Source organism: Ruditapes philippinarum, unplaced genomic scaffold, assembly GCF_026571515.1.
Source record: "Ruditapes philippinarum isolate M1 unplaced genomic scaffold, ASM2657151v2 ctg3477_1_1_1_1, whole genome shotgun sequence".
Taxonomy (NCBI): domain Eukaryota; kingdom Metazoa; phylum Mollusca; class Bivalvia; order Venerida; family Veneridae; genus Ruditapes; species Ruditapes philippinarum.
The window spans coordinates 26,542-54,315 of NW_026858367.1; the positions used below are offsets into that span (position 1 = coordinate 26,542).

The 27,774-nt window shown below is 31.8% G+C and overlaps 1 protein-coding gene across 1 annotated transcript; it reads left to right on the forward strand.

Moving 5' to 3' along the window:
- LOC132752969 (calcium-dependent protein kinase C-like) lies at nucleotides 1-27,774 on the forward strand (the record flags this gene model as incomplete). The annotated part of the gene is given in 3 exon segments (XM_060743383.1): nucleotides 1-279; nucleotides 471-502; nucleotides 27,692-27,774. Coding segments are annotated over 3 exon segments (255 nt in total), but the record flags the coding sequence as incomplete, so codon positions are not given.

Below are 27,774 nucleotides of genomic sequence, written 5' to 3' on the forward strand. Positions count from 1 at the left end.
ACAAGGAAAATAAAGAAAAAGAGAGCGGATGCGACAATAAGCGACAACCTACTTTCGATTTGAAAACTCTAGCCCCGGAGCGCGCATATACAAAATCAATACACAGCAGCAAACGCAATCCAGCTGTCAGCCAGGCAAAATGGCCGAAATCGTAGGGAAGGGTGTGCAACGAAGAGGAGCTTTAAGGCAGAAAAATGTGGCAATTGTTAAGGATCATAAAATGGTGCAAAGGTTTTTTAAACAACCTACATTCTGTGGTCATTGTAAGGATTTTATTTGGTAAGAAATTATTTGTGTTACGGAATAACTTTGTAAAATCTTAACGCTGTAGATAAACAGAGTGAATTGACATTAGATTTCGCGTTACGATTTCCTGATATTTTTAGTGTTTTTATTTCTGGTTCACGATATATGACATGCTTCGAGGTGTCAGTTTTTGAGAGGATATATTTTTTTATTATTTATTTCAGGGGATTTGGAAAGCAGGGATTCCAGTGTAAAGGTAAGAGCATTTATTTTCATTACACAGGTAAAACTGTAAAATATTGAATATGGAAAATATTAGCTAACATTTAAACTCTGCATAGATAGTCTATTGGATAATTTTACAACCAAGTGTAAGTATGGGATGCTCTGGCATAGAACGAGAAATGGTTATCTTAAAAAAAGATAGAAAAATATATAAATTAATTAAAAAAAAGAAGTTTTTTTTAAGAATTCCACAAATAATAAATTACAGACTCTTCTATATTTGTCTTTAACACATAGCATATTAATTTTTATATTGTCACAGAAGAAACATAAGTTTAGTATTTTAATTACCTTTTTTTATGGAGATGATGAATATACTGTAGGTATCAAATTACTTTAATTTAATTAAAAAAAAATAAAAGTAAAAGTTACAGGTCTATATTTACATAAGTTTATGGTTTAAAATTAACAAGAAATAAAATCTTCATCTAATTTAAATTTAATATTCTTTTATTAGTTTAATATTTTGTTATTGTTTTAATATACACATGATATATACTATTTTACAACTTTACAAGCATAATCGTTAATTTTACATACAACCTGAGAGCTCTGAAAAGTTCTAAAACATAATAATATGACCTCCCCTGATAGACTTGCACCTTTGCTATATGAAGAATAGACTTATTTCATTTATAGAATAGATGTTTTTTTCTCCTGTATTCATTGTCATCGTTATAGCCTGTATTTCGTTTAACACTACAACAGCTTTTACATGTAGATTTAATTCTATATGACATTTATCTAAAATTGTTATGTCATGTCAAACAAGTTACAAGTTCTTCTATGTTTCCCTCTCTTATACATCACAAAGTGAAGAAATTACGTCTGCCCCTACATGTTATTACAACTAAAATACAAGACAACTAAAATACAAGATAAACTTCACAGTGTACACATTATATATATGAAAGAGATGTAGAGATTTATAACATTTTTTTCATCCTGCTATGAAAGAAATAAATTCAATCTAAGATAATAATTGAGCGGCGCCATGACAAAACCAACATAATGCATTTGCGACCAGCATGGATCCAGACCAGCCTGTGCATCCGCGCAGTCTGATCAGGATCCATGCTGTTCGCTTACAAACCCTAAAACAAGTAGAGAAACCAATAGCGAATAGCATGGATCCTGATCAGACTGTGCGGATGCCCAGGCTGTTCTGGATCAATGTTGGTCGCAAACCCACTATGTTGGTTTTGTTGTGACATGGCTCATATTTTTTACTGATTATCATAATCACTATATTTTTGGTGACACATGGAATATCTACAACTTATTTTTTGAAGATAGGAATAAAAGTAATTATAACAGTCACTGCATACTGAATTATTGGCATACATGTATAGTGTTAATCCATTACTTAATACATCTCTGTTTAAAGAAATAAAGTAATAAATGAAATAAAATTTGAAATAAGCAAAAGAAATCAAAGAGAAATTCATAAAAATGAGAAAAAAACTCACTTTTTTTCCTGGATTTAATTCTTAATGTTTTTAGTGCTAAGTACTTTAAATCACTCTACTAAACACTAGAGCAAAAGCATTTCATTTTTGAATTTTCCTTAATATTTTATTGCTAAGTACGTAAAATCACTCTAGAAACAATATAGAATAAATTTCCTTGATTTTGTCATAGATGTGTATCTGAATAGTCAGTTTTACATTACAATTTACAAATTCTTCATTTCTATATATTTCATTTGCAATACAATTACTTTAAAAATTACAATAATGAATATTTTGTTTCATGTGGTCCATTTGTAGGCATGTTTTTTTGTTGTATTGAAGATTTACATCCTCGATTTTACTTAATTTTTCATACAATGTCATACTTTCGTTGACCTTGAGTTATTTACATACCCTAGATTATTTAAGGATATCCTGCTAACTATATTATTTGATTAATATGCTATTTACATACAGAGTTTTACATCTGTAAATGAACTGACCAAATGTCATTTGCATATTATTATTATCTGACCTACATGTAAGGCCGTGCACATATAAAATCTGGCCAAAAGTTGTTAACATGCTTTTGTGCTTATGAAATAATCCACAGCTGCTCTTGTAACCTTTATTGATTAGCCAAGAGCTGTTAGTTGCCTTTCTTTATATTAACTAAACTAGTATATTAGAGCTGTAAATAATGTAATGGTGTTTTAATGTAATGTTGTTCTTTTAGCTGCAAGAGCCTGCAATGATTTAGGCAAGAGCTGTTTCCCTACACTGTATTAATTTAGACTAAAGTAAGAGCTGTTTAAGTACTATGTAATGATTTGACCATTCATCATTAACAGACTATGTGATAATTTAACCAAGAGTGGCTTAACATTATACCATGCTGTTATCTTACCAAGGGTTTTTTTACACACAAGGTTTGAATGCCTGCTATCAACATTATTGTTAATTATTGCAATTCTGAGTGAATGCAGAGCAACTTAACAAATTCTATAAAAATGTGAACAATTTGTTGATGAATTGGCAAGATTTGTTACAGATTGTTTTAATTAAAAAGGTGTTATGGGATGAAATTTCAGAAACTTTATACTTTTAGGAAAGTAGTGTCTTTGAGATTACAGTCTGCTCTTTCAAAAAAGAAAAGAAAATATCAACAATAGCCCAGGAAATGAAACTAATTAAACTTCTTAGAAATACAAACCAGTTTTGACTTGTTTCTTAAAAACGTGACATGTTATTTGAACATACACATGTTAAAAACTATAAAAGTCATGTATGAGGTAGGTTTTAAACGTTTTTAGAATTTCTCAAATTTCCCTTAAAGATGAATCCCCACCCCCCAACGGCTTTTCCCGAAACAGCTGAAAAAGGCCTTGTATATATATATATATATATACTATAAACATAGTTCCAGGAAACAGACTTGAAAAGTAACTATTGAGCTTAAATAAATAATGTTCAAACTACAATGCTATTACTTCTTTTAATGGTATAATTTAAACTGCTTCAGTCTCCTACACATAATTATGACATGCTTTGTTCTTAAATTCTTACTCGAAAATGTTCCTTTTACGCGTAGTGTTTTAAACTATATAAAATTTATATACAGAATTAAGAGGTCTAAAATCCCAATATCTTTTGATATTTCAGCCACATTACTCCACTATACACTACTATTGCAAAGAGAGAAAAAAAATATTTTCTGCTGGAATAATTTGCTAAAATGGAGTGGAAAATCAGCATCACAGATTGATTTTCTTGTCAGATTAAGTGGACGGCAATACAATACAATGAGAATTGAAATAGCAATATGATCTGTAAATAAGTCATTAATCACATCCTGTAATTATAAATAGAATTGGAGGGAAGAGTAGAAATTTGTAAAGGAGTAATGCTGATAATAGATGTAATTATTAATTATGAAGAGTAATTAGATATAGGATGTAAGTTCAAGTACTTGATTTGTTGTTAAATATTGTAATTAATATTTAGTTTTAATTTTCTGTATAGATGTTATACAAGTAAATGGTTTGAAATTGTGTCCTTGTTTTCAGCATAATTATTTATATTTATATAAAGTGACCTCTAAAGGCTGATTCGCTGATTATTTTCGTTCATCATGAACTTTTACTCTTTCAACAGCTACCATTTATCCATAGTCACATCTATTCTGACAATATTAGTTTATAATCATGCATAATATGCAATAAACAACTTCCTGTTATCATTGTCACTTCCTTTCTAACAATACATATCTCAAGCAGGCATAATATGCAACATACAACTTTCATCTATTAAAGTATCCTAAGTTATTTCTTTTCTGACAAAAGGGATCTTTAAAGCAGGCATGATATGCATTATACAACCTTCCAATAATACAAGGTCACTTCCATTCTGAAAATAGGAATCTCACAGCAGCCATACTTACTAAAATTGAAATATGCATCATTAAACTACATGTATACAAAAGCTCTTCCATTTCCCAATTTTAATGCCAGTTTGTAGAAAGGTTTTTTCTTTTTTTAATTATTCTCCCCCATCATGGTCATTATATGACAAAATTCATCGGATATCTTTTATCTTATTCATTGCCATTGGTCTGTTTAGTTCTTTGACTGCAGTCAAACAGGCTACAGATTTAGCACTAAGGTAATGCTTTGTTGCTTTAGATTCAAGTTTCTTTGCTTCAGTATATAAGAACAATTCATACAATATTAATGTACCTTTGATTGTAAATACCGACTACTAAATGGGTATAAAAAGTGTTGAAAACTTAACTCACTTACTTAAATGTATACAACTTTTTTGTGGTTGAAATTTTACGGCAGATTTAAAGGGATTAGAAAATATATTTCTTGTGACTAATAGAAACATAAAGATCAAGGAATGTTGAATACATAAAAGTACTTTTATAATATAATATTACCTCACCTTTGTTATGTTTTAAGTTTAGTTGTTGAAAATTATAAATAAATTGCATTGAAAAAATAAAATATATATAGGATTTTAAAATTTTCACTGAAGTTTTGTCGAAATCTCTGGCAAACATTGAATTGACTGTGCACATAATTGTTGTATATTTTTACCACCCTTTTAAATCATACAAAATTTACTGCTGAGATGTAGCAGTATTATAATACCAAATATAGCTTGCTGTTACCCATAAATAGTAGGCATTCTTTACGCCATTAGCGTAGCATGGCTGCTTTTCAAAGATTTACGAGGCTATCAGATGAAAATCTCAGAAACTTTTTTTTCCACTTTAGATTGAACTGAGATCGTCTCTCCTCGGAAATTTATAGTGTTTTTGTAGTACAAATACAGTAGCAAAAGATTCTCAGTCATAAAATAACGGTTTTATCTCAAGTTATCAAAAATATTTTTAATTTGTATGAGTTATTTTGCTTATATTTCTAAGACGCTAAGTTAATGATATTGTTGTTTCATTGGTTTTTTTTTGGAATCGTTAGTGAAACTTCCTCTGGTAGAAATACTGAATATTAATCAAGTGCATTTTATAAAATGATGAGACTATAAATTTGTCAGTATTTTAGGGTGCAAGCTGTCTCACAACCAGTCAGATTTTTACACTGAAATTGTAATTGAAATTGTTTTGTTAGCAAGACAATCCAGCCCCCAAATCCCCACGCCTTATCCCTGTCCCCCACTTCCCATAGACACTTCATACTTAAATCAAGTGGCCATAGGCATTGCAAATTCAGTTACAATATATATCAGAAGTCTCTAGGGAATTTTTTAATATTTTCAAGGAAGTATGTACTTTTTGAGCACTGGGAATTTTTCCTCTTATCTGTCGTAACTTCATAAGGAAAACTTTTAGTGTCAGAATGACACAAAGTATACAGAGCTTTGCTGAAAATCCCCAGACTGTGCAAGCACTTGGAAATAATATGTTCTTAATCTACAGGAATTTCCCCTCAGTTCTCTCTGGTTGCTTTACAATTTGTAACGGGATTAAAACAAGTTCTAGCAGATCTGCTATATTACATTAGAAAAGCTTAACGCCTAGCTGTCAGATATATACAGTAGAAACCCACAAAACCGGATCTCCACTAAAGCTGGAATCCTCGGTAAACTTTACATTTCACAGGGTCCTAAATTTAGTCCCTTCTATTTTCATTATAAGAAAATCATTGTAAGAAAACCCGAAGCTCGGTATTCTGGGTGCCAGACAAACAATTGGAATAATTTGTCATTTGGACAACCGGACATAAATTTTAAGTACGTTAAAAGTGACTGTGTATCTGAAAATTACGCACATATATACAGTAAAAACTCGCTAATGAGACCAATGAAGGGACTTTACAAATCTGGTCTTAATAGCGGGTTGGTCTCATTAATGAGTTTGGTCAAACAGAAAACCAGGCAATATATAAAGGGATACCATGTACTGTACACATGTTTAATTCTGGGCTAACCTATTTCAAATGAAAAGATATTAAGCATACACTATTATTTTTGTATTTTCATTTATTTTCTTTTACTTTTTAACATTATAAAATTTTTAAACTTTTTTAGAGGTACAAAATGTATTATGAATGTCTTTAAACACAAACATACTTTTACATTCTAAAAAGAATGACATGACTTACACAATTAATTAAATCACCATTTTACTACAAAGCACATCGACCAATTAACCTTCAATTATTTTCACAGTTTTCATCCCCGATAACAACTTCAAAAACCTAATCGTATCATGTTTACGTTTGTACAAAGAGATAATGATAGTAGCAACACCTCTAAAAAAACTTATTAAAAGTTTTCTGTTCAATATTTTGTTCTTTTAATCCTCCAGTTATGACATTAAAGGTGTGAAATTAAGAAATTATCGACAATATTATTGATCATTTCCTGGTTTGATACAAAGTAACCTTGACCTCTGCCGTAAATTGGATGTCGTTAAATGTCGTAAAACTAGGACAACTGTTGTTTACACTACCTGTCAAAAAGATTTCAGCAATATACATGCATGTCAATATCAAGGTGAGAAAGTGCCCGCGGTCGTATTTATGGGTTTCCAAATGCACAGAATTTACGAAATGGGACTGAATTTACTGGTCGTATTACGGAATAACGGGGTGGTCTCAAAATCGGGGTTAGCGACCATTAAAATAAAGAATAAAAAAATCGGGTCTTTGAAAAATCGTTCGTATTAGCGGGTTGGTCTCGAAAACGGGGTGGTCGTAAAGCGGGTTTTTACTGTATTATGTATTCATAACAATATACATAACGCGCATGTCACTTTTATGCTGCATATTTTACTACACTGCTGTGTAACAATATCTTAAATTTTGATGCTTCGCAGATCTCCAATACTTTCAAGTTTTAACATTAACAACACTGCTCCTTAACTGTCAAGAAATGCTTCTTAATGTTTCATAACACTGGTCCTTAAGTAGTCAATTAATGATTCCTAGCATTTTGCTTCACTTTGTCATAGGATTATTCACTGAATTTTATTTAATCAAGTTTTTCAATACATTTTTGCCACTCTGACTCTTGTTTTTGTTTTGGGCACAGTGAGTTATTCTTAACTGCAATTTAGGTACTCCTGATAAAGCTGTAAAAGTTATCATTTTATTCTTAACTATAATATTATCTTCTCCTAACATTAAGCTGTAAAAAGCTGTCAGTTTGTGCTGTAAAAAGCTGTTAGTTTATTCTTTACTGTAATATACTTACTGCAAAAGGGCTTTACAGCATTTAGTCAATCACAAAGATTAAGTCAATGATTTTTATGTTGATGTCCTTTTTTGGATGGGAGAGGGCATATGTGTTGAAGATGGGGGTCATTCAACACTTTTAAGATCTATTTATAATTCAAATTTTTGAAAATATTTCAGAAATTTATAGCACATGCCAAATTAGGTTTACTCTATCACTGTTGTCAAATTTAAATATATATCTCATACATTTCCACATAGTATGTATTTACAATGTACTTCATTTGTTTTATTGTTTTCTTCATTTTTGTTTTGTTTTTATTTCCAATGAAAATATATCTTTAGACATGTATCATGTATGTTGAATGAAAAGTGAAGAAAACTAAAAAAAGTGATATTTCTTGGAAAATTTCTCTCTCTCTCTAAGAAATATTGAAGAAGGTTGTCTCTTAAATTCTCAGGAAAATATATATCTCATAGATTCTTCATGATAAAGATAGCTCTTATTTTCATCTTTTTAAAAATGTTGTGTCTGAAATGCTCCCCCCCCCCCACCTCTCCTGTTTTTTGCATTGTTTTTCTAATAGATGGCATGTAGTGAGTTTGGGAGAAATATTTAATGGAGATAAAGTATGGTAAAATTGATCAGGAATACAGTCTGTTAAAACCAGTTAACAATCCATCATATTCCAGTTGTCTCCATCTTGAATCTCTTAGCAAAAACCCTGCATCTTGTATAGACATTTCATGCATTATTATGTGTCACTTAGTTATGAAAATATTTTGACAAGATTCTGCACACTATATCACAGTTCAATACACTAGTGTAAATTGTGTAATGCACATAATGTTACAGTCTAATAATTGATGCATTGTCACAATTTGAGGCATTTAACATGTAAATTGTCATAAAAATGCAATGCACATGTCATTTTATCATGCACAAAAAGTCACAAAGGTAATACATAATGTCAGAAAACAATTAATATAATACCATGATGTACCAATGCATGTAATGTTACAATATTATTCACAATGTCATGCATGTAATGTCACAATATTATTCACAATGTCATGCATGTAATGTCACAATATTATTCACAATGTCATGCATGAAATGTCATAATATTATTCACAATCACGGGGGAGGAAGTGTTACACGAAGGATGGAGTTCTTATGATAACTTGTTCAGGAGTTCTTGTGATAACTGTCACGGAATTCGTCGGAAAACATCTGTATATACTACAAAAACACTCGTTAAAAATGGTTATTTTCATCTTTCCAAAATGAGTTTTAGGTGCTAAATTAAACTTAAATGATTAAGCTTGTCTTACATCTTGTATTATGTGTCAAAAACTAATTCACAGGCCATTTTTAATCGCCTCTTGCTTCAAATCTGGTAGTTTTGAGTAAAATTTCCAAATTACTTGCCAATTCCCAAGTTTTGACCTGTTTATTTCTGGTCTTCATCCTTGTATACATAATTACCTAATTATAATGCAAAAATGCAAACATAAAGCACCGGTTAACAGATTTACACCCGATTTTTCAAATGTCCCGAAGTTCTTGTGATAACTTTGAAGATGTCACAGAGTTCTTATGATAACTTTTGTTATTGCCAATGTGTTTCTTGCGCTAAATCACGGCACGTTTTAGCGTTTTTCATTATTCAATGAGATTGTAAATCATAATGAAATGTAGTACGCTCATCCTGTGCGCAAAAAGTAGGATATATATTATATAATGTTGGTTTTGAGTGAATTTTAGTTCAAGAGATATTATTTCTTACCCCCGTTTCTTTTTCATAGTATTTTTTTTTGTTTGACGCAGATTTCGTAGATTGGAAAAAGGATTTATGTACTGGTTTCCTAGCAGTTTCCGACCCTAGCAGTTTTCTGGCCTTTTATCATTTTCATCCAGGCATACAGTCTATTTTTCTCAGTTAAGCATCTTTGTTATTGCATCAATCAGGGAAACATTTGTTTTCTTTGTAAAACAGCAGTTATAATAGTACAGCGATTATTATGTTTCAAAGTTTTGTCTGATGTTTTAAGTTACATTAGAGAACTTGCGACACTTAAAAGCAACACCTGGGGAATTTTAGTTTGAATGCCCATGCACAATAACTGAAATCCAATTCTAGGTAAATCTGGAACCTGGAGGGACAACTCAAATTTTTTCGAGAGATCGGTAATAAGAGCCAACCGCAGGTTGAGTTTTTATCATGTATGTACTTTTTTAAGACATAGGTGTGGAAATTTTCCTGGTTATATACTTATTTATTATGGTATAAAATGATACAAATTACTTAGCCCTTATAGACAAGGGAAGCATGCCTATATATTGTCTGCTTAAGAAAGGTGGTTGTCTAAAACATGTGAAACTGAGAACAACGTGTACGTTTTGAGACATTTTTGTTTTGTGGTTTAAGCCATTATACTGCTGAATTTCAGTGACCGCTGGTTCATTTTTTACTGTAGATGATAGCCTATGATAGCCTATCACCTATTTATCCTTTGAAGACACTTAATACCAACGTTTTATTCACATTTTTGTGCAAAGGGTGATCGTACTACATTTGATAATGATTTACAATCTTATTGAATGATCATAAACGCCAAAATGTACCGTGATTTAGCGCAAGAAACACACTGGCAATAACAAAGGTTATCATAAGAACTCTGTGACATCTTCAGAGTTATCACAAGAACTCCGGGACATTTAAAAAATCGGGTGTAAATCTGTTAGCCGGTGCTTTATGTTTGCATTTTTGCATTATAATTAGGTAATTATGTATGGCAAGGATGAAGACCAGAAATAAACAGGTCGAAACTTGTGAATTGGCAAGTAATTTGGAAATTTTACTCAAAACTACCAGATTTGAAGCAAGAGGCGATGAAAAATGGCCTGTGAATTAGTTTTTGACACATAATACAAGATATAAGACAAGCTTAATCCTTAAAGTTTAATTTAGCACCTAAAACTCATTTTGGAAAGATGAAAATAACCATTTTTAACGAGTGTTTTTGTAGTATATACAGATGTTTTCCGACGAACTCCGTGACAGTTATCACAAGAACTCCTGAACAAGTTATCATAAGAACTCCATCCTTCGTGTAACACTTCCTCCCCCGTGACAATGCAATGTACGAAATGTCACAATATAATATCATTCACAATATCATGCTTGAAATGTCACAGTATTGTTCACAATCTAAGCATGCACAATGTCACAATATCATGCACAAAATTTCACTATAATAATAATATCCATGAAATGTCACAATATCATGAAGAAAATGTCACAATTTCATTGATTCACATCTTAAGGGAAAGTTAATTAAGTAAAGAACTGGTACTTAGAGGAGAGGCACTATTATCATTAGTAAATAAACCAGCTTTTTTATGCATAATTATATCATATAATACTACAGAATAATTATTAATGAGATATGATATTATGTCATTTAAAATAATGCCTGAGTTCTATGTTGATAAGTAATTAAATATATAATGATAAAGTGCTACCTGAGTCTCCTTGGAGTTGCATATAAATAACTGTATTATATGAAAAATACTGTTTATTTATTAAATATAATGATTATAGCTTCGGAGCCTGTAGTGGAGCATGATTAAATGTGTATGTTTTCAATATAATTTTATTACAATCTTTAATGTGGAATCTATTATGTTTATGATTTTTATAAGTCATAAAACAAGAAACAACAAGATAAAATTTTTCTACAAATTTGTTTTAGAAAAGCAATTTAAAGCATAATAACCTAATATTACAATAATTTATTACTTTTCTTGAACATTGACATTCTGCATTTATTTACTGCCCTAACCTGACTAAAAGACCATGCAATTAGCATTTCAGAAAAAATTGTTTGAGCCTTTGGCGCCTAAATCTAATCAAGGGTTCATTTGCATCAAAATCATTTTAAATACCACTTGTTTCAATTATTAACAAATTTGTTAATCCAGTTACTCCCTGATAATGTCTTTTAACTCCACCATCAATAATTGTCAGGTCACTTAAATCGAGACCCATAACTTAGTAATTCTAACACTGACTTTCTCTGAATTATTTCACTTTGTTTACTTTAAAAATTCATGCATTGCTCTAATGTTTTTGTGAAAATTTACTATCAAGCACTGAGGAGGGTCAAACATGCTCTTAGAGGGTCTGGCATTGAGTCCTTGTCAAATTACATGATATCTATAATACTGTCCTAGTGAGTATTTAACTGGTTGACCAATTTTGAAGCCCATGGAAAAGGGTAAAGAACACTAAGTTGCCAAGTTTCTGTTCATTAGCATTGAGAATCAGAAGTTAATTAGTAGCTTGACTGGGTATTATCCTTTAAGCTTATTTATAATGCTGAAGAATTCACTTTAATAGCCTCTATGGTATGCTGTGATGATAAATGTCAGAGAGAATTAACAATTTTTTTCTGTACCTATTCTTGTCCACTGGTTGGTATCTTGTAAATACATGTTAATTAGCCAGTCCTTCATTATTATAAACCCATGGAATTTTTTTTATTTTGATGACTTAGTGACAATTAACCAACGACCAATTAACATTTGTCTGTTATTTGCCTGTGTCCAACGACCAATTAACATTTGTCTATTATTTGCCTGCGTCCGTCCATAAAAAAAGGCATAATGTTAAAACTTTGAATTTTGAATGGACAACATGCATAATAATCTGTTTTAATGATCAGATTCCGCTGGTATAAACCTGTTTAGGTATAATGTCATATTTGTGTACAGTGTCAATCTTTGGCTTTTCAAGTATTATAGACAGGGGCTATGAAGTGAGTTCCTCAAAATCTATCATAATATTGACAATATTCATTATTGTTTCATATGCTAAAAATATTATTGTGTTGTCTGGGTAATGCACTGGATAGGCTGAATATATATACTGCCATATTAATTAGTAACATCAGTTGCTAATGATTCTACAGGTAGTTACACAGTCAGAAGCCTTTTTTTTTTCAGAAAAGAGGCGAGGAAAAAAAGTGTGGAAAAAAAGAAAAAGATAAACAAAACCATTTGCATAATTATTTTCATCAAGACTATTATAAAAACATAATAAATATAAACACTAAAATTTAAATGTTTTTTAATATGGTATATATTTCTTAAATTTGCAAAACGAATAGACAAATACTGCATGACAATACTCAAGTATTTATGGAAAAACATAGAATGTTAAACAAACTTAATATAAATGTCGTCTTAAACTATAACAGGATGTTTGATTTTTTTTTAGGCCAAATATAGATTGCAGTTGATAAAAAAGGAGAAGAAATGTATCTCTTAAATTCAAATTTCTTTTTTCAAATTCCCGATTTAGAAAATAAAAAATATTGTGACATACTTCTGAAAACTTCCCCAGCTGTGCTTTTGTTATAGGAGAGGTTATAAGTAACGCAAGATACAGTCTATAACACGGAATATTTTTCAGTAGTTTATACTAAATTTTTGTTAGCAAACTGCTGCATAATAATGCTACAATACTTTGTATTATTAATAGTACATGGTATAAATAATTTTGTAATCTAATCAGACAGAAAATAACAATTTTTTTTCTTCAAATATTTGATCTTGCTGTTTAGTTTAATAAAATAGTGTAATAAACTGTTTATTTAATTGATTGTTTAATTTTAATAAATCTTTTGACACATGTGGGGAAGACGAAGCCATTGAGCCATGTAGCCTGCGACATCAGTGCAGTCTTAGGTAAGGCTGTATTAAAATCATTGGCTTATTAAGTTGGTTTTTTAGCTCGACTTTTCTATGAAAAGGGGAGCTATCCTACTCGCCCCGGCGTCGGCGTCGGCGTTGGCGTCACACCTTGGTTAAGTTTTTCGTACCACCCCACTTTATTTCAGAAGTATTACAAGTATGGCTTTGAAACTTACCATACTTGTTCACCATCATAACCTCCATCTACAGACAAGAGTACATAACTCTGTCAAGGTTTTTGACAGAATTATGGCCCTTTTTTGACTTAGAAAGTGTATTGAGCTTGGTTAAGTTTTTTGTACCACCTCACTTTATTTCAAAACCATTGGAGGTATTGCTTTGAAACTGACCATACTTGTTTACCATCACGACCTTCATCAACAGACAAGAGGACATAACTCTGTCAAGGTTTTTGACAGAATTATGCCCCTTTTTGACTTAGAAAATACATTGAATATGGGTAAAATCCACTTATTGCCTTAACCCTTTGAGATATTGCTTTGAAACTTTTAATGCTATTTCACATCATTACCCCATCTGTACGCAAGAGAAGGTAACTCTGTCAAGGATTTGTTTTAAAAATTAAGGCCTTTTATCGACTTAGAATCTTGGTTAAGTTTTTAGTACCAGTCCACTTTTTGACTGAACTGTTTGAGATATTAATTTGAAAGTTGAAATACTTGTTTACAATCATGATTCCCAAACATGTCCAGGAGAAGGTAATTCTGTCAAAGATTTTATTTGAATTATGGCCCTTAACTGTCAATGTTTTGTATTATAGGCAAGCACTAAAAAACTTAAAAAATCTAAAAAAATTCATTCCTATCCACTTGTTCACTTTACCATAAATTATGTCATATAAACATTGCTGTAATATTCAAGGGTATCAAACAACTAGTTCACTTTAAAAATACAGAGATTCTTGTATTGCCTTTTACTGCAAAAACTTTTTTTATTGGCAAGCAATAAAAAAGTCGAGCGCGCTGTCTTACGGACAGCTCTTGTTTTTTTATGCCCCCACTATGTGGGAGCATATAGCGTTGCACTTGTCCGTCCCTCTGTCCGTCCGTCTGTCCGTCGGTCCGTATGTCCCAAAATCTTGTGAACGCAACTCCTCTTAAACCAGATGGCAGATTTTGCTTAAACTTCCAGGAATGAACAACCTTAATGTGTAGATGGTAGTAAAGGAAGGAATTTTTGCTGCGACCAAATTTAACAGAATTATGGCCCTTTGTTGATTTTTCACTGTATACTATGTAGAAATTTTGTGAACGCAACTCGTCTTAAACCGGATGGCAGATTTTGCTTAAACTTTCAGGGATTAACAATGTTAATGTGTAGATGGTAGTAAAGGAAGGAATTTTTGCTGCAACCAAATTTAACAGAATTATGGCCCTTTGTTGATTTTTAGTTTTCAACTTGTGGCACATGTAGTCCAAAAAATATTTGACCTAGAGTCATTATAGATTGACAGAACAGTGGTGTGAGGGGGCATCGGTGTCCTATGGACACATTTCTAGATTTTTACAAATTTAATACTGAAAACAGAAATCCTATCAATGATTTGAATGAACTGTTAAAAAGGCAACAGTTTAATATAAATTTAACATGGAATCAGGGTTCTTGAACATAATTTGAAAAAAAGAGACTTTGAATGACTTTTTGAAGTCGATTATGAAACATAATACCTGTACAAAACAATACCTGTATATGTCTTGGATGAAAATGTACCAAGTTTTTGATTTTATGCTTTACTGATCATAATATGTACTTATTACACCTTTCAAAATGCATAATTGCATATCTTAAACAATCAGGATTGACAGTTAACGTAGTTAACCCTTCACGACCTTTGACATCAACCAGTCACACTTAAATGACCACTGGCCTCATGCAATCAGTACATTATATGATAATTACATTCAACTAATGATCTGATGTCATTTAAGTGTTCATATTTTGAATAATGTCAATAAATAATTCTTTTTCTGTGATGAGACAAAAAAAAGAAAAAGAAAAAAGATTTACATTACGGGAGCTGAGACTTTTTTCTCTCTTTTTTTGTCTTTGGAGACATAATATAAGTATGGTCTTCTCTTTAAAAAAAGTTCTTTATCTTTTTTTATGGGGTTATATATAAAAATTAAAGAATTCTCATGGTAGAAATTATTTTTTGTTATATTGCACTTTTAAGTGTCAATAATTGAAATGGTGTATTGAACTCCAGTCACGTTATTGAATTTAAACAATTGAACACGCTATCTTTCATTCTATTTTATATATTTCTATGCAACATTAATTTCTACACTTTTATTATTAATATATAAATATTCATGAATGTAATATCAATATTTCTCAACAGCTAAATTTATCATTATGTTTAAGGTGAGTCTCTGACATTACTGCAATCTTCTCCGAACCTTTTTTGCATAGTTATACAATCAAAGATAACATAACGGGAGCAGTGTCTAATAGAAAGAGCATGGAAACAGAGGGTATCTGATATTTTTCAGGTGTTTTGAAATAATACTCATCTCAGGTGTTTTGTCAACATGTTTATGAGGCGTATTTTCAGAGACATTAGAGTAATGAAACCAGGGATACATGCTACAAACATACTGTTATACATGTATATATAGACCCCAGAAAAAAGTAACCACAGTGTACAAGCACCTGAATAGGACTTTTCTATCATTATCTCTTCCTTTCGTCACAATAAGTAAACCTCAGAAAAAAAGCCAATCAACGAGCATGCTCTGGGCTGCGCGTAACTTAAATACCTTCTCTCAAGTTAAGGCACTGTGCATATATGTATTGGTATAAGATTTAACTCTGACACTTTTGTTTTCAATGGTATAAAAGTCTCCAAACTATGATACAATGATAGTTAGTGTAAATTTAACTAATGGATTAAGTGGAGTCTTTCTTGGGTCACTACCATGTTTCTTTGCAAGAAAACACGCAGTACAATATTTAGGATGTGGAATCGAGAATGCAGTTAAAATAAGCTACAAGAGCTAATATAGATAATGTTAAAACAAAATATAATTATATTTTATGAAAACTGTACTGTTATTATAAAACTCTTATTCGACGCTCAGTACTTTAATAGGGATAGTACTTTGGTCAGTAAATTGTCTGACTGGGTCTCAGGTGTTTTGTCAACATGTTTATGAGATGTTATTGCAGAAACATTAAAACAATAAACCAGAGCTACATGCTACAAGCTTACTGGTATACATGTTTATATAGACACCATTGTGGATATTTTTACCGAAAGATTGTTAAGGGAAACATTAAAATTCAACATGTATATTAATGCAACCCTGATAATATTTGTCTATATAGTTAATGTAAGATGGGTCGTCAAGTTCAGCAGATGCAAAAATCAAAATTTGAACTCAACCTTGTCTGTATAATTATTATAAGCCAAATGAAACTTGGTTAGAATTAACCCATTAATGAAATATGCAGATGGAATTCCAGATGGAAGAAATGACAAATAAAAAAAGCAAAGAAATTTGCATGTCATTTTTGATCCCTGCCCAATTGTATTCATTATGCTATTAATTAATGGTAATATGTTTATGGAATATCAATTGTTCTACTCAGGGGCAGGTTCATCCCTAAAATAATGCAAGGAAGTTCACCTGAGGTCTTCCTCAACAAGTTAAGCTGGTACAACAAAAATATATTATTATATGTATAGCTGTGTGTTAAGTTAATTTTGAAAAGCTCCGTTAAACCAATTTCTGATATGCCCTAATTTTTTATTACTTTATAAACATGAAATTGTTACTTATATAACAGGATGTTGATTCTCATAATTCAATTTTTTTTCTAATATGTTAAACAGGATGTATGATTTCTGCTTACATAATTGAAGTTATTATTACCATGTTTTTAAATTAAATTCTCATATTTCAGTGTTATATGTGAAACAAGGCTTTGATAATACTGTTATAGATATGTTGATATCACAGAGATATCATGTTAAGATATCACAGATATTTCTATCCACCCACACACAAGCATGTAATCAAGATTTGAAATAACCGCCACATGGTCGAGGGGTTATAGTCGATGACTTCTGATCCAGTTACCTCTCTGGTGTGGGTTTCGATCCCCGCAAGATGCTTTGTTAGTTTAGCGTGGAGGAAGGTAGTCTAGTACTGGTGTAACTCTCCAGGAATGATGGTTAGGAAACTACCCGCCTATATGACTGAAATATTGTTGAGAAAAGGCGTAAAATGAAACAAACAAAACATTAACAAGAACAAGAATTTTTATGCCTCTCCAAACTGGGACAGGCCGTATAATGCAGTATCCCTCTGTCTGATAGCCCATATATACAGCCACAGAAGAGTCCTTGTGCAGTAAAGGTTTTTGTACAACCTTATATTATCAGATTAAATAAATCTATGAAATTAGATAAAATGTACCGCATAGGGTAAAAAGATAATAAAGAAATAAACCTATTAACCTGTCTCCTAAGGATGTTGTCTTATAAGGTTGTATAATCGCTGCAGTCCACACTTTGTTTCAGGTCCTCAACTTTCACATTTTGGATGGATTTTAAAATAAGTTTGCATGAAACTGTATTATAGGCATAGATGTGTTGGAAATGATGATGTGAATTGTTAGCAAGAATCCGGTTTCCAGCTGAAAGGTCAAGGTTAAACACTTGTGCAGCCAAAATAGCGATAAAATTTTTCATAATAGTTCATTTTGATAGAAACTGTCCAGTTTCATGGCTGTATTTAAAATATCTGACTTATTTAAATGACATGAAATTAACAAAAATCATTTTGCTAACCAAAAGGTCAAGGTCACACTTGAATGTTGAAAGTCATAATATGGTAGTGTATTAATAGTTGTGTGCAGTCATTAACTTTGTCATTCATGGATGGATTTTAAAATAACAAGGTATAATTTTGTGGTAGTACATTAAGTTGACTAAATGTTACGGCACATTTAATTTAAACTCTATTTATTTCATAAATTGTATATATACAACAACAAAGACAGACTGGATTTAGGAAAATAAGAAAATTTGATGTTTGTGTTTGTTTAAAGGTTGTGATTCCTTTACTAAGGGGCCCAGTGAGAAGGCCATGTTGTCTGTTTCCAATGTTAAATAGGGGTTTCATTATGATTATTAATTATCAAGGCATCATTATATAATTATTAGGATGGCTATCAATTAATTAAAATTTGAATATAAATTAATTAAACATGTGCTGGGTTCACAATAAATGATTCAATTAACGTCACAATGTCTCCATCATGATGATGATTAATGCAGGAAACTGTAAGGAAAAGATTTGAAATAGTTTAAGTTAAAGCAACTTGCTAACAATTCATGAATTTTTTTTTTTCGATTGAACAATAAACATTCCCAACGCATTTCCTCATTTGTCTTAGAACAAACAAATATTATAAAACTGATAAATTCAGTGGCAATTTGTGATGACCATGCATCATGCATTCTTCTAAATATATAAGTGGACTCGTCTAGCATTTATTTATTTATTTTGATCAGTTTCGTAGATGTGAAGATGAAAATGTAAAATAAAAGTTGGTAAGTAAACAGCATGAAATACTATAGATAAAATGAGATTGAATGATGTGCAGGATTAATGGCCTAAACTTTGTTAGTCTTGCAGACTGGCCTGGCTGCGTTCATGCAGTGGCAGCAAAAAGGTTATTTGCCTTCCAGGTTCCCCACATTTTATGGAATAATTAATGTTCAGGGGAATCAAGCTGAATTAAGAACTAACAATTTTCTTCTTATATTTCAAAAGGGCTACTGATATGACAGTTTTTCTCTTTTTTTTGCTTAATTTTGAGCTTAATTTCGCAGGATATCATATTTTTTTTCTTCAAAAAATGTGTCATATGTGTAATTGTTGTTAACAAACATTAAAGGAATTTTATGCTCTATATATGAGCCATGTCACGACAAAACCAAAATAGTGCGTTTGCGACCAGCATGGATCCAGACCAGCCTTTGCATCCGCGCAATCTGATCAGGATCCAAGCTGTTCGCTTACCAACCCTTTTACAAGTAGAGAATATGATAGCGAACAGCATGGATCCTGATCAGACTGCGCGAATGCGCAGGCTAATCTGGATCCATGCTGGTCGCAAACCCATTACGTTGGTTTTGTTTTGACGCGGCTCATATATTCTAGATTAAGCCTTGAATTTTGTTATACAATAAGTAAATGGATACATTTATATACTGGCTCAATAAATTGATTTGCATATTCTGTTATCTATAAATCTCGCTTTTGCTAATATTCAGAATGAAAACTGAGAGTAAAGCTGTTGTTGGTTTTGATTGTAATGATGTAATACTGCTGTATTTTCTATTATAATATTGAGGAAAGGAAGATACAATTGTAAACGGGCTTGTATTTCTTTGTGATTAATGAAAAAGTTTGAGAGTGTGAGTGGAGAAAAAATAAATCATAACAGGGAAAAAAAATGGTACACCTGGTATAAATGAATGGGTAATGACAATATCATGGCTCTAAGACAGTCAGACATGCAGCTTTTACAAAGAATGTATATACTCATGATAATATAATCTAGATACACAGGTTTTTCCCATTGCTGCATACACAACACATATAACAGACTGTCGAGATAGCAAAAACCCAACAGCTGGCTTCTATTGTGTTTATCCCCCACCCACCCACTCACTGAACTTCTGATTTTCAAGATTATTTATAGCTTGTAGAGTATTCAAGGGAGATAATTTTACAGGTTATCTCAAATTCATTCCCTAAGAAAATAGATATCTTTGTTTTTTGTGATGTATTAAAACAAAGTATAATCATAATAATCATTCAGGTGCAAACAAGCTTATCATTTGACTGCATGATCATCAGGACTTGAGATGTTTCTATCATTAGATAATCTCCTGTAAGATTAAATTTGATGATTTAAAAACAGGCTGTGTATACATGTGTTTGCTGGGAAGATTTTAAGAGTCTGGTTATATAAAACACTGGTTAAAATGCAAGAAATTGTTTGTTTTCATATCGATAACTAATGCATTCTTCCATCCCTGCAAACCTCCACAACATGCTCACGTCTTGCTTGAACATGATTCTTAAAATACTCACTTAAAAAAAAACAAACTGTAACATAAAAGCTTGGAATATTGCCATTCATTAACCTCAGGTGGTTTTTCAAACAATTTATGGAAGTGAGATGATGGTTTTAAAATAACAGGTTGTGTGTTAGCAGTGAAGAAAAGATCTCTTTAACCTCTGTTAGTTCTTTCATGATTCACTACAATTCTCAAGTGGCGTTTGATTTGTCTCAAATCTGCATGGAGTCAATTTAAGTTAATTGTATATTCATTGTAAATGGAATTATGGGTAATTAGTGATGAAAATAGCCAGAAAAGCTGTCCAACAGTGTGGCAGTATCAAAAGTATTCAGTTTATACTGTAGTTCTAAGTAATAGGTAAATGGAATACATTAACTGACAGGTGTATATTGATTTCCTATATGTCTATCAGCCATTATGATTGTATATAATAATAGAATGACAGGATTTCTCACAATTGAGATGTGCATACTCCCTAGACAGTAATAAGTCGTGACCATTTCTGTACATAATTTAGTCAGGTTAACCACCCAATTCTTGCATTAATAATGAACTTTCCGAAGCTTTGGAATAGGAACCAACAAAATGTGTTAACCACCCAATTCTTGCATTAATGATGAACTTTCGGAACCTTTTGGAATAGCAACCAACAAAATGCGTTATTACCACCCAATTCTTGCATTAATGATGAATTTCAACAATATGTTGGCTTCTTGAAGAAGATTTGGTGTTAATTGATAGTACTAAAATGGGCCTGGTTTTAATTAAGATATTCCCTGGAACACCCAAGATGGCTCAGTATTATACACCTTTTCATTAATGATTGACAACCAAGTGTTATATGGAACAGTAATTTGATACCAGCTCACATTGTCTCGAAAATTCTGTGTAGTTTTATTACAAATTTATAACCAAATTTAATTACTATTGGTACTTTATGACTTTCTGCTCAAATTTGTTATTGCATGTCAAATAATATTACAACCTCATGATTTTTGATTTATGTCGAGGTTACTTGGTTTTGAAATAAGTATATAATTCTGGAAATTCATATTCTGGTAGAATATCTTAACCAAAGTACATAGTCAGAATTTCAAAGATTCTGGCATAATATATCCAATCAAATTTTCTGAGTGTCGAGGTTAGCAGTAATGCATTGTTAATCTGAGCTACAGTTAAACATAAATAATTGGAATCAAGGATTCAATCAAAATCAAGGTGTCTAAGCATGCATTTCAACCTAGGGATTGTGGGTTTTGCTCCAAAAACTTAGGTATCAACCATCGGTTACCACATATCATACCAGTACTGGTTAGTTCCAGAAGGCAGTATGGTTAGTTCTTAGGAAGCTGAATATGGTTTAAGTTCCAGGAAGCACAACTAGAAATTTACAAATTTTAATTGCCATCTTGATTTGCAATAACATGTTTAAAACTAAAATCACTTTATCCAGGTTGAATATATTGGTAATTGCATAGTGTGGTACCCAGAAATATCAATTCATTATGACTGTTCTATTGGAATGGCATATATATAACCAGTTTTACAGTTTTAACTACATCCAAAATAGTTGTAATGACATGATTGTAAGTGGTATTACATTAAAAGTTATTGAATATTCATTTCAAACCAAAGGTTATCTGAGAGTTCAAAGGGAGATAAGAAGGTTTCAAGTACTTGGCTGATATCATGGTAAAAAATATTGTTTTGTATTATTATGTCAGTCATTTTTTGTAAAGGTAAAAAAAACTGTGTACTGTCTGAACCTATTTTTACCAGGACTGTCTTTTATGGACTTGCCCTGCATTGAATTTTGAACAGTTTATTTGAATTTTAAGGGAATTTGTTAACAATTAAAATAAAGAACTTCCAACAGTATTTAAAGCCTGGGCAGTGCATGGCTGTGCAGTGGTGATATTGATAGTTTTCACTACGGATCACATTAGTAAGCCAAAGTGAATTTACTAGAGCACAGTTCAGCCACTGCATTTTCATGGACAGGCTTTAATTCAAGCAGTTTACCAGTACTAGTTGCCTTAGTGATAACTAAGGGAGGGGGATATAGTTTTGGCGTTGTCCATCCGTCCGTCCGTCCATCCGTCCGTCCGAATTTCGTTTCCGGAGTAGTTCTCTGCAACTAATGGCTGGAATTCAACGAAACTTTATGGGAATGTTGATCAGCATGTGAAGTTGTGCACCTGGGTATTTTCGTCTGGATATTTTTAGTATTTTTAGAGTTATTACCCTTGACTCAGTAAAATTTTGTCTGAATTTCGTTTCCGGAGTAGTTCTCTGCAACTAATGGCTGGAATTCAACGAAACTTTATGGGAATGTTGATCAGCATGTGAAGTTGTGCACCTGGGTATTTTCGTCTGGATATTTTTAGTATTTTTAGAGTTATTGCCCTGGACTTAGTAAAATTTTGTAATTTTCAACTTGTGTCGCATTTAACTCAAAAAGTATTTGACCTAGAGTCATGAAACTTTACAGGAATGTTGATCAGTATGTGTAGTTGTGCACCTGGGTATTTTTGTCTGGATATTTTTAGTATTTTTAGAGTTATTGCCCTGGACTTAGTGAAATTTTGTAATTTTCAACTTGTGTCGCATGTAACTCAAAAAGTATTTGACCTAGAGTCATGAAACTTTACAGAAATGTTGATCAGTATGTGTAGTTGTGCACCTGTGTATTTTCGTCAGGATATTTTTAGTATTTTTAGAGTTATTGCCCTTGACTCAGTAAAATTTTGTCCGAATTTCGTTTCCGGAGTAGTTCTCTGCAACTAATGGCTGGAATTCAACGAAACTTTATGGGAATGTTGATCAGCATGTGAAGTTGTGCACCTGGTATTTTTCGTCTGGATATTTTTAGTATTTTAGAGTTATTGCCCTTGACTTAGTAAATTTTTGTAATTTTCAACTTGTGTCGCATGTAACTCAAAAAGTATTTGACCTAGAGTCATGAAACTTTACAGGAATGTTGATCAGTATGTGTAGTTGTGCACCTGGGTATTTTCGTCTGGATGTTTTTAGTATTTTTAGAGTTATTGCCCTTGACTTAGTAAAATTTTGTAATTTTCAATCACAATCATCAGTCACACGGGCCAGAAAAGGAGTTTCAAAAATGCAAAATTAAAAAATCTTGTCTGACAGTACAAGGCCTAGAGCTTTGATATTTGGTATATGATATAACATATATAGGTCCTCTGCCAAAATTGTTCAAATTTTAGCCCTGGGGTCAAAATTGGCCCCACTCCAGGGGGTCATAGATTTTCCTTATATGTATATAGTGAAAACTTAAAAACTCTTCTTGTTTGAAGGTACAAGGCTTCAAGTTCAAAGAATTTTACAGTTTATGCCATGATTAATATATAAATAAAGCCTTATGTCTTCAGTTGTTGTGTTAATAATAACCAGTACTTGGCGGGGGATATAAATTCAACGAATTTGCTTGTTTTGTTTGTTTTTGTTTGTTTTGGGTTTTATGTCACATCGACACAGTATAGGACTGGTCATATCGCGACGTTTCAGCTTTACTGGTGGAGGAAGACCTCAGGTGCCCTTCGTGCATTATTTCAGGCACTAAGAGGCACCTGAGTATAACCACCGACGTTCCGTAAGCTAGCTGGATGTACATGCCATAGCAAAGGTACAGTGCAAATGACCATAGAAATTATTTCATGATCAATCACAACAAAAGTGACCTGCGCCATGCGGGAATTGAACCCGCTTCCCTTGATTCACAGTCCAACACTTTACCTACTGAGCTTACTGAACAGCTTTTGCGTGGATGTGCTGGCTCCCATTGCTCTTTTATACTGGTGGCAATAAGTCAATCTGCAATCATTCAGTTCCAGCAATGATTATATACATGTTTACTTTGTCATGTAATGGCAAAAGAAAAAATCAAAATAGTTTAAGCTAGGGGATCCGATTGCCACCAATTGTCAGTGGGAGTCAATTACCTTAAATATTTCTATATGATTATTGCTGCCCACTAGGGTATTGACTGAATACTACATCATTGTAAAACGTTTACTTCATAAAGAACAATGGCACACAGCATTTATTACCATACTAAAGTGACATCAATCAGGACACCAAGGTTATCAATGATATTTAATAAGTATTTAATTGTTTCCCTCGGAAGCATTTAAAGTGAAGTTGATATAATGTACTGCATCAGTTATAAGAGGCAAGTTAAATATTGATTGGTTTAGATAAGAAAAAACCTGGCTTTTCCTCTAAAAATAAAATCATCATTGTTTGATGAAATTATTCATGAAGGTTTTATCTTTTCATAAAAATCGTGTCTGTTAAAATGTAATGGAATGAAATCCATTAAGCTTAATGCAAACATGGCTTTATAGAGAGCTGACTTTTGAATAAATGATAGAACCTGATGCATATTTGAAGGGAGGTGTTTCAATGTTTTATGGGTGTTATATTGTGTTTAATAGTGTTTGCTGTATAATTTTGTCATTGTATTTAGGTGTGTAATTATTATACCATATGAAGAAGGGATCATGTATTAGTTAAGAATGATGACTGACTGAACAAACTCATGCATGGTCAATAGACTTCCAAATTTCTGCCAAATAATGGTTAGAGAACCATATGACACAGAGCCTCATGATTGCCCATATAAAATTCTATTGGACTGATGATAACACCCAGAGATTTCAATTTTGTATCATGATTGCCCATATTATTAAAGTACTTTGGGACAAATGATTAGAGAACTATAACAGCCCAAAGATTTAAATATTGTTTCATGATTGCCCATGTTATAAGTTCTAATTGGGACAGATAATAAGAAAACGATAATGACCCAGATACTGTATTTCAAATTTTGTATCATGATTGCCCATATTAATTAAGTTCTATGGGAAAGATAATTAGAGAACCATAATGACCCAGAGAGTTCAAAGTTTGTATCATGATTGCCCATATTAAATTCCTTGGGACAGATAAATAGGAAACCATAATGACCCAGTGATTTCAAATTTTGTATCATGATTGCCCATATTTAGTTCTATGGGAAAGATAGTTAAAGAACCATAATGACCCAGATTTCAAATTTTGTATCATGATTGCCCATATTAAGTTCTATGGGAAAAATAATTAGAGAACCATATTGACCCAGATTTCAAATTTTGTGTCATGATTGCCCATATTAAGTTCTATGGGAAAAATAATTAGAGAACCATAATGACCCAGATTTCAAATTTTGTGTCATGATTGCCCATATTAAATTATTTGGGACAGATAATAAGGTAACTATAATGACCAAGAAATTTTCAAATTTTGTATCATGATTGCCCATATTAAATTCTTATTGGGACAGATAAATAGGAAACGATAGTGACCCAGTGATTTCAAATTTTGTATCATGATTGCCCATATAATGTTGTATTGCTTAAAGTAGCATTATCTCTGTTAATGGACTATAATCTCACCCAGCACTTAAAAAGAGCGGGTAGAAATACTTTTGACTAAGTTGGTCTGATCTCATTCTGGTTTGGTTTAAAAAGTAAAGTCAAAGCTTGATATTTTTGCGACTTTAGCCATGTGTAGATAAAAAACAATATTTTCCTTGCATTAGATATTTTATAAGATATTTTATATGTGCACTTAATAATGTATAGATTTATATCATTTGATAGATTGCATTTAGACAACACTGTATTGTAAATACCTATTTTAATATTTAAATATGTCTGTATACATTGTGAACCTACTTGAGATGTGTGAGACAGAGATTGGTGATATAAATTGTGTAAATAGTTTTTCCTATAACACTAATAATCCACTTTCATTGTAATAAATTGTGGACATCCTCCTCTATGTAATGTATGTTTAAAGTTATATAATTATATAACTACGTCAGAGATAGCTACATTATATTGTTCAAAGTTTATTTGTTCAGTCACCGTTTTAAAATAATTGTATACTCATCATAAAATTGCTTTAGAAGCCTTTATGCTATAACAGCAATAATAATAGTTCTACAGCACCAGTATAATTATGCAGCCACGATAAATTCCACATGTATTCAGTCTTACATTAACAAGCCCAAAATCATTATTGTAAAAATCAAAATCCATTAAAATTACTTATTAACAATAATATTCAAAATTAAAAGCATTACATAATATCCATTATAGATGAACTAGTGTTTTATGGCTTACATATAAGTTATGAAATGGTTATATCTTGGATTTTTAAAAATATTTATATTTACAGTCAACTATCGTTATCTCGACATCGCTTTTCTCGAAATTTGAAATTTTGAAAGTCCCGATTTTCTTTCTTCTTTATCTTTATTGGAAATATTTGTTAATCGATATTTTTATTTCGATATTTTCAGTATCTCGATGTAAAATTTCAGCCCCAACGATTACTTTCATACTATTATTTTTTGTTTATCTCGACTAATAGTTTTCTGTCGTCTGTTCCCTTCAGACGTGTGAAAAACACAAACTAGACGATAATTGCTCAATAGCGCGTGTCATAATTATGATTATGTTTGTAACAAGTCGAGCTGTTTTTATAAAAGTTAATCTATTTAGTGTGTTGATTGACTTTTGTCCAACATGAGTGAATTTTACGTTCTTTATAAATATTCGAACATTGTATCAATTCATTATGACTTTAAATGTAAATGAAATAGTGAAAGTTTAGAAAGCTATCGTCGCAATATTGTTTCACAACATCACCACCAAATTAAATCTCGAGAAAGACCCGATAAATAACCCGAGAGGATATCCGGATCAACAAACCTGAAAACAATGTTCTCACTATATTGGTGTATTACTGAGTAAACCTCACTATGTGTTTTTATTACAGACACCCGTATTTCCGCTGGTAAACATCCGATTATGTTACTTTGTTAAATATTGACTAGGCCTATGAAAACATGGGGATACTATAGTTTATTTGACAAAAGGTATGCACATGTCTTTTGTAAAAATCAGTTTCTGCCTTATTTAAACCCTAATATTTTTATCTCGACATTTCGTTATCTCGATATTTTTTGGACGGTCCCGATGACTTCGAGATAACGAGAGTCGACTGTATATTAAAAATGTATTTTACCATAATATGTTTTTCTGTATGATTTCAGTTTGCAGTTTTGCAGTTCACAAGAGGTGTCATGAATTTGTGTCATTCACGTGTCCAGGGGCTGACGCAGGACCAGATTCCGAT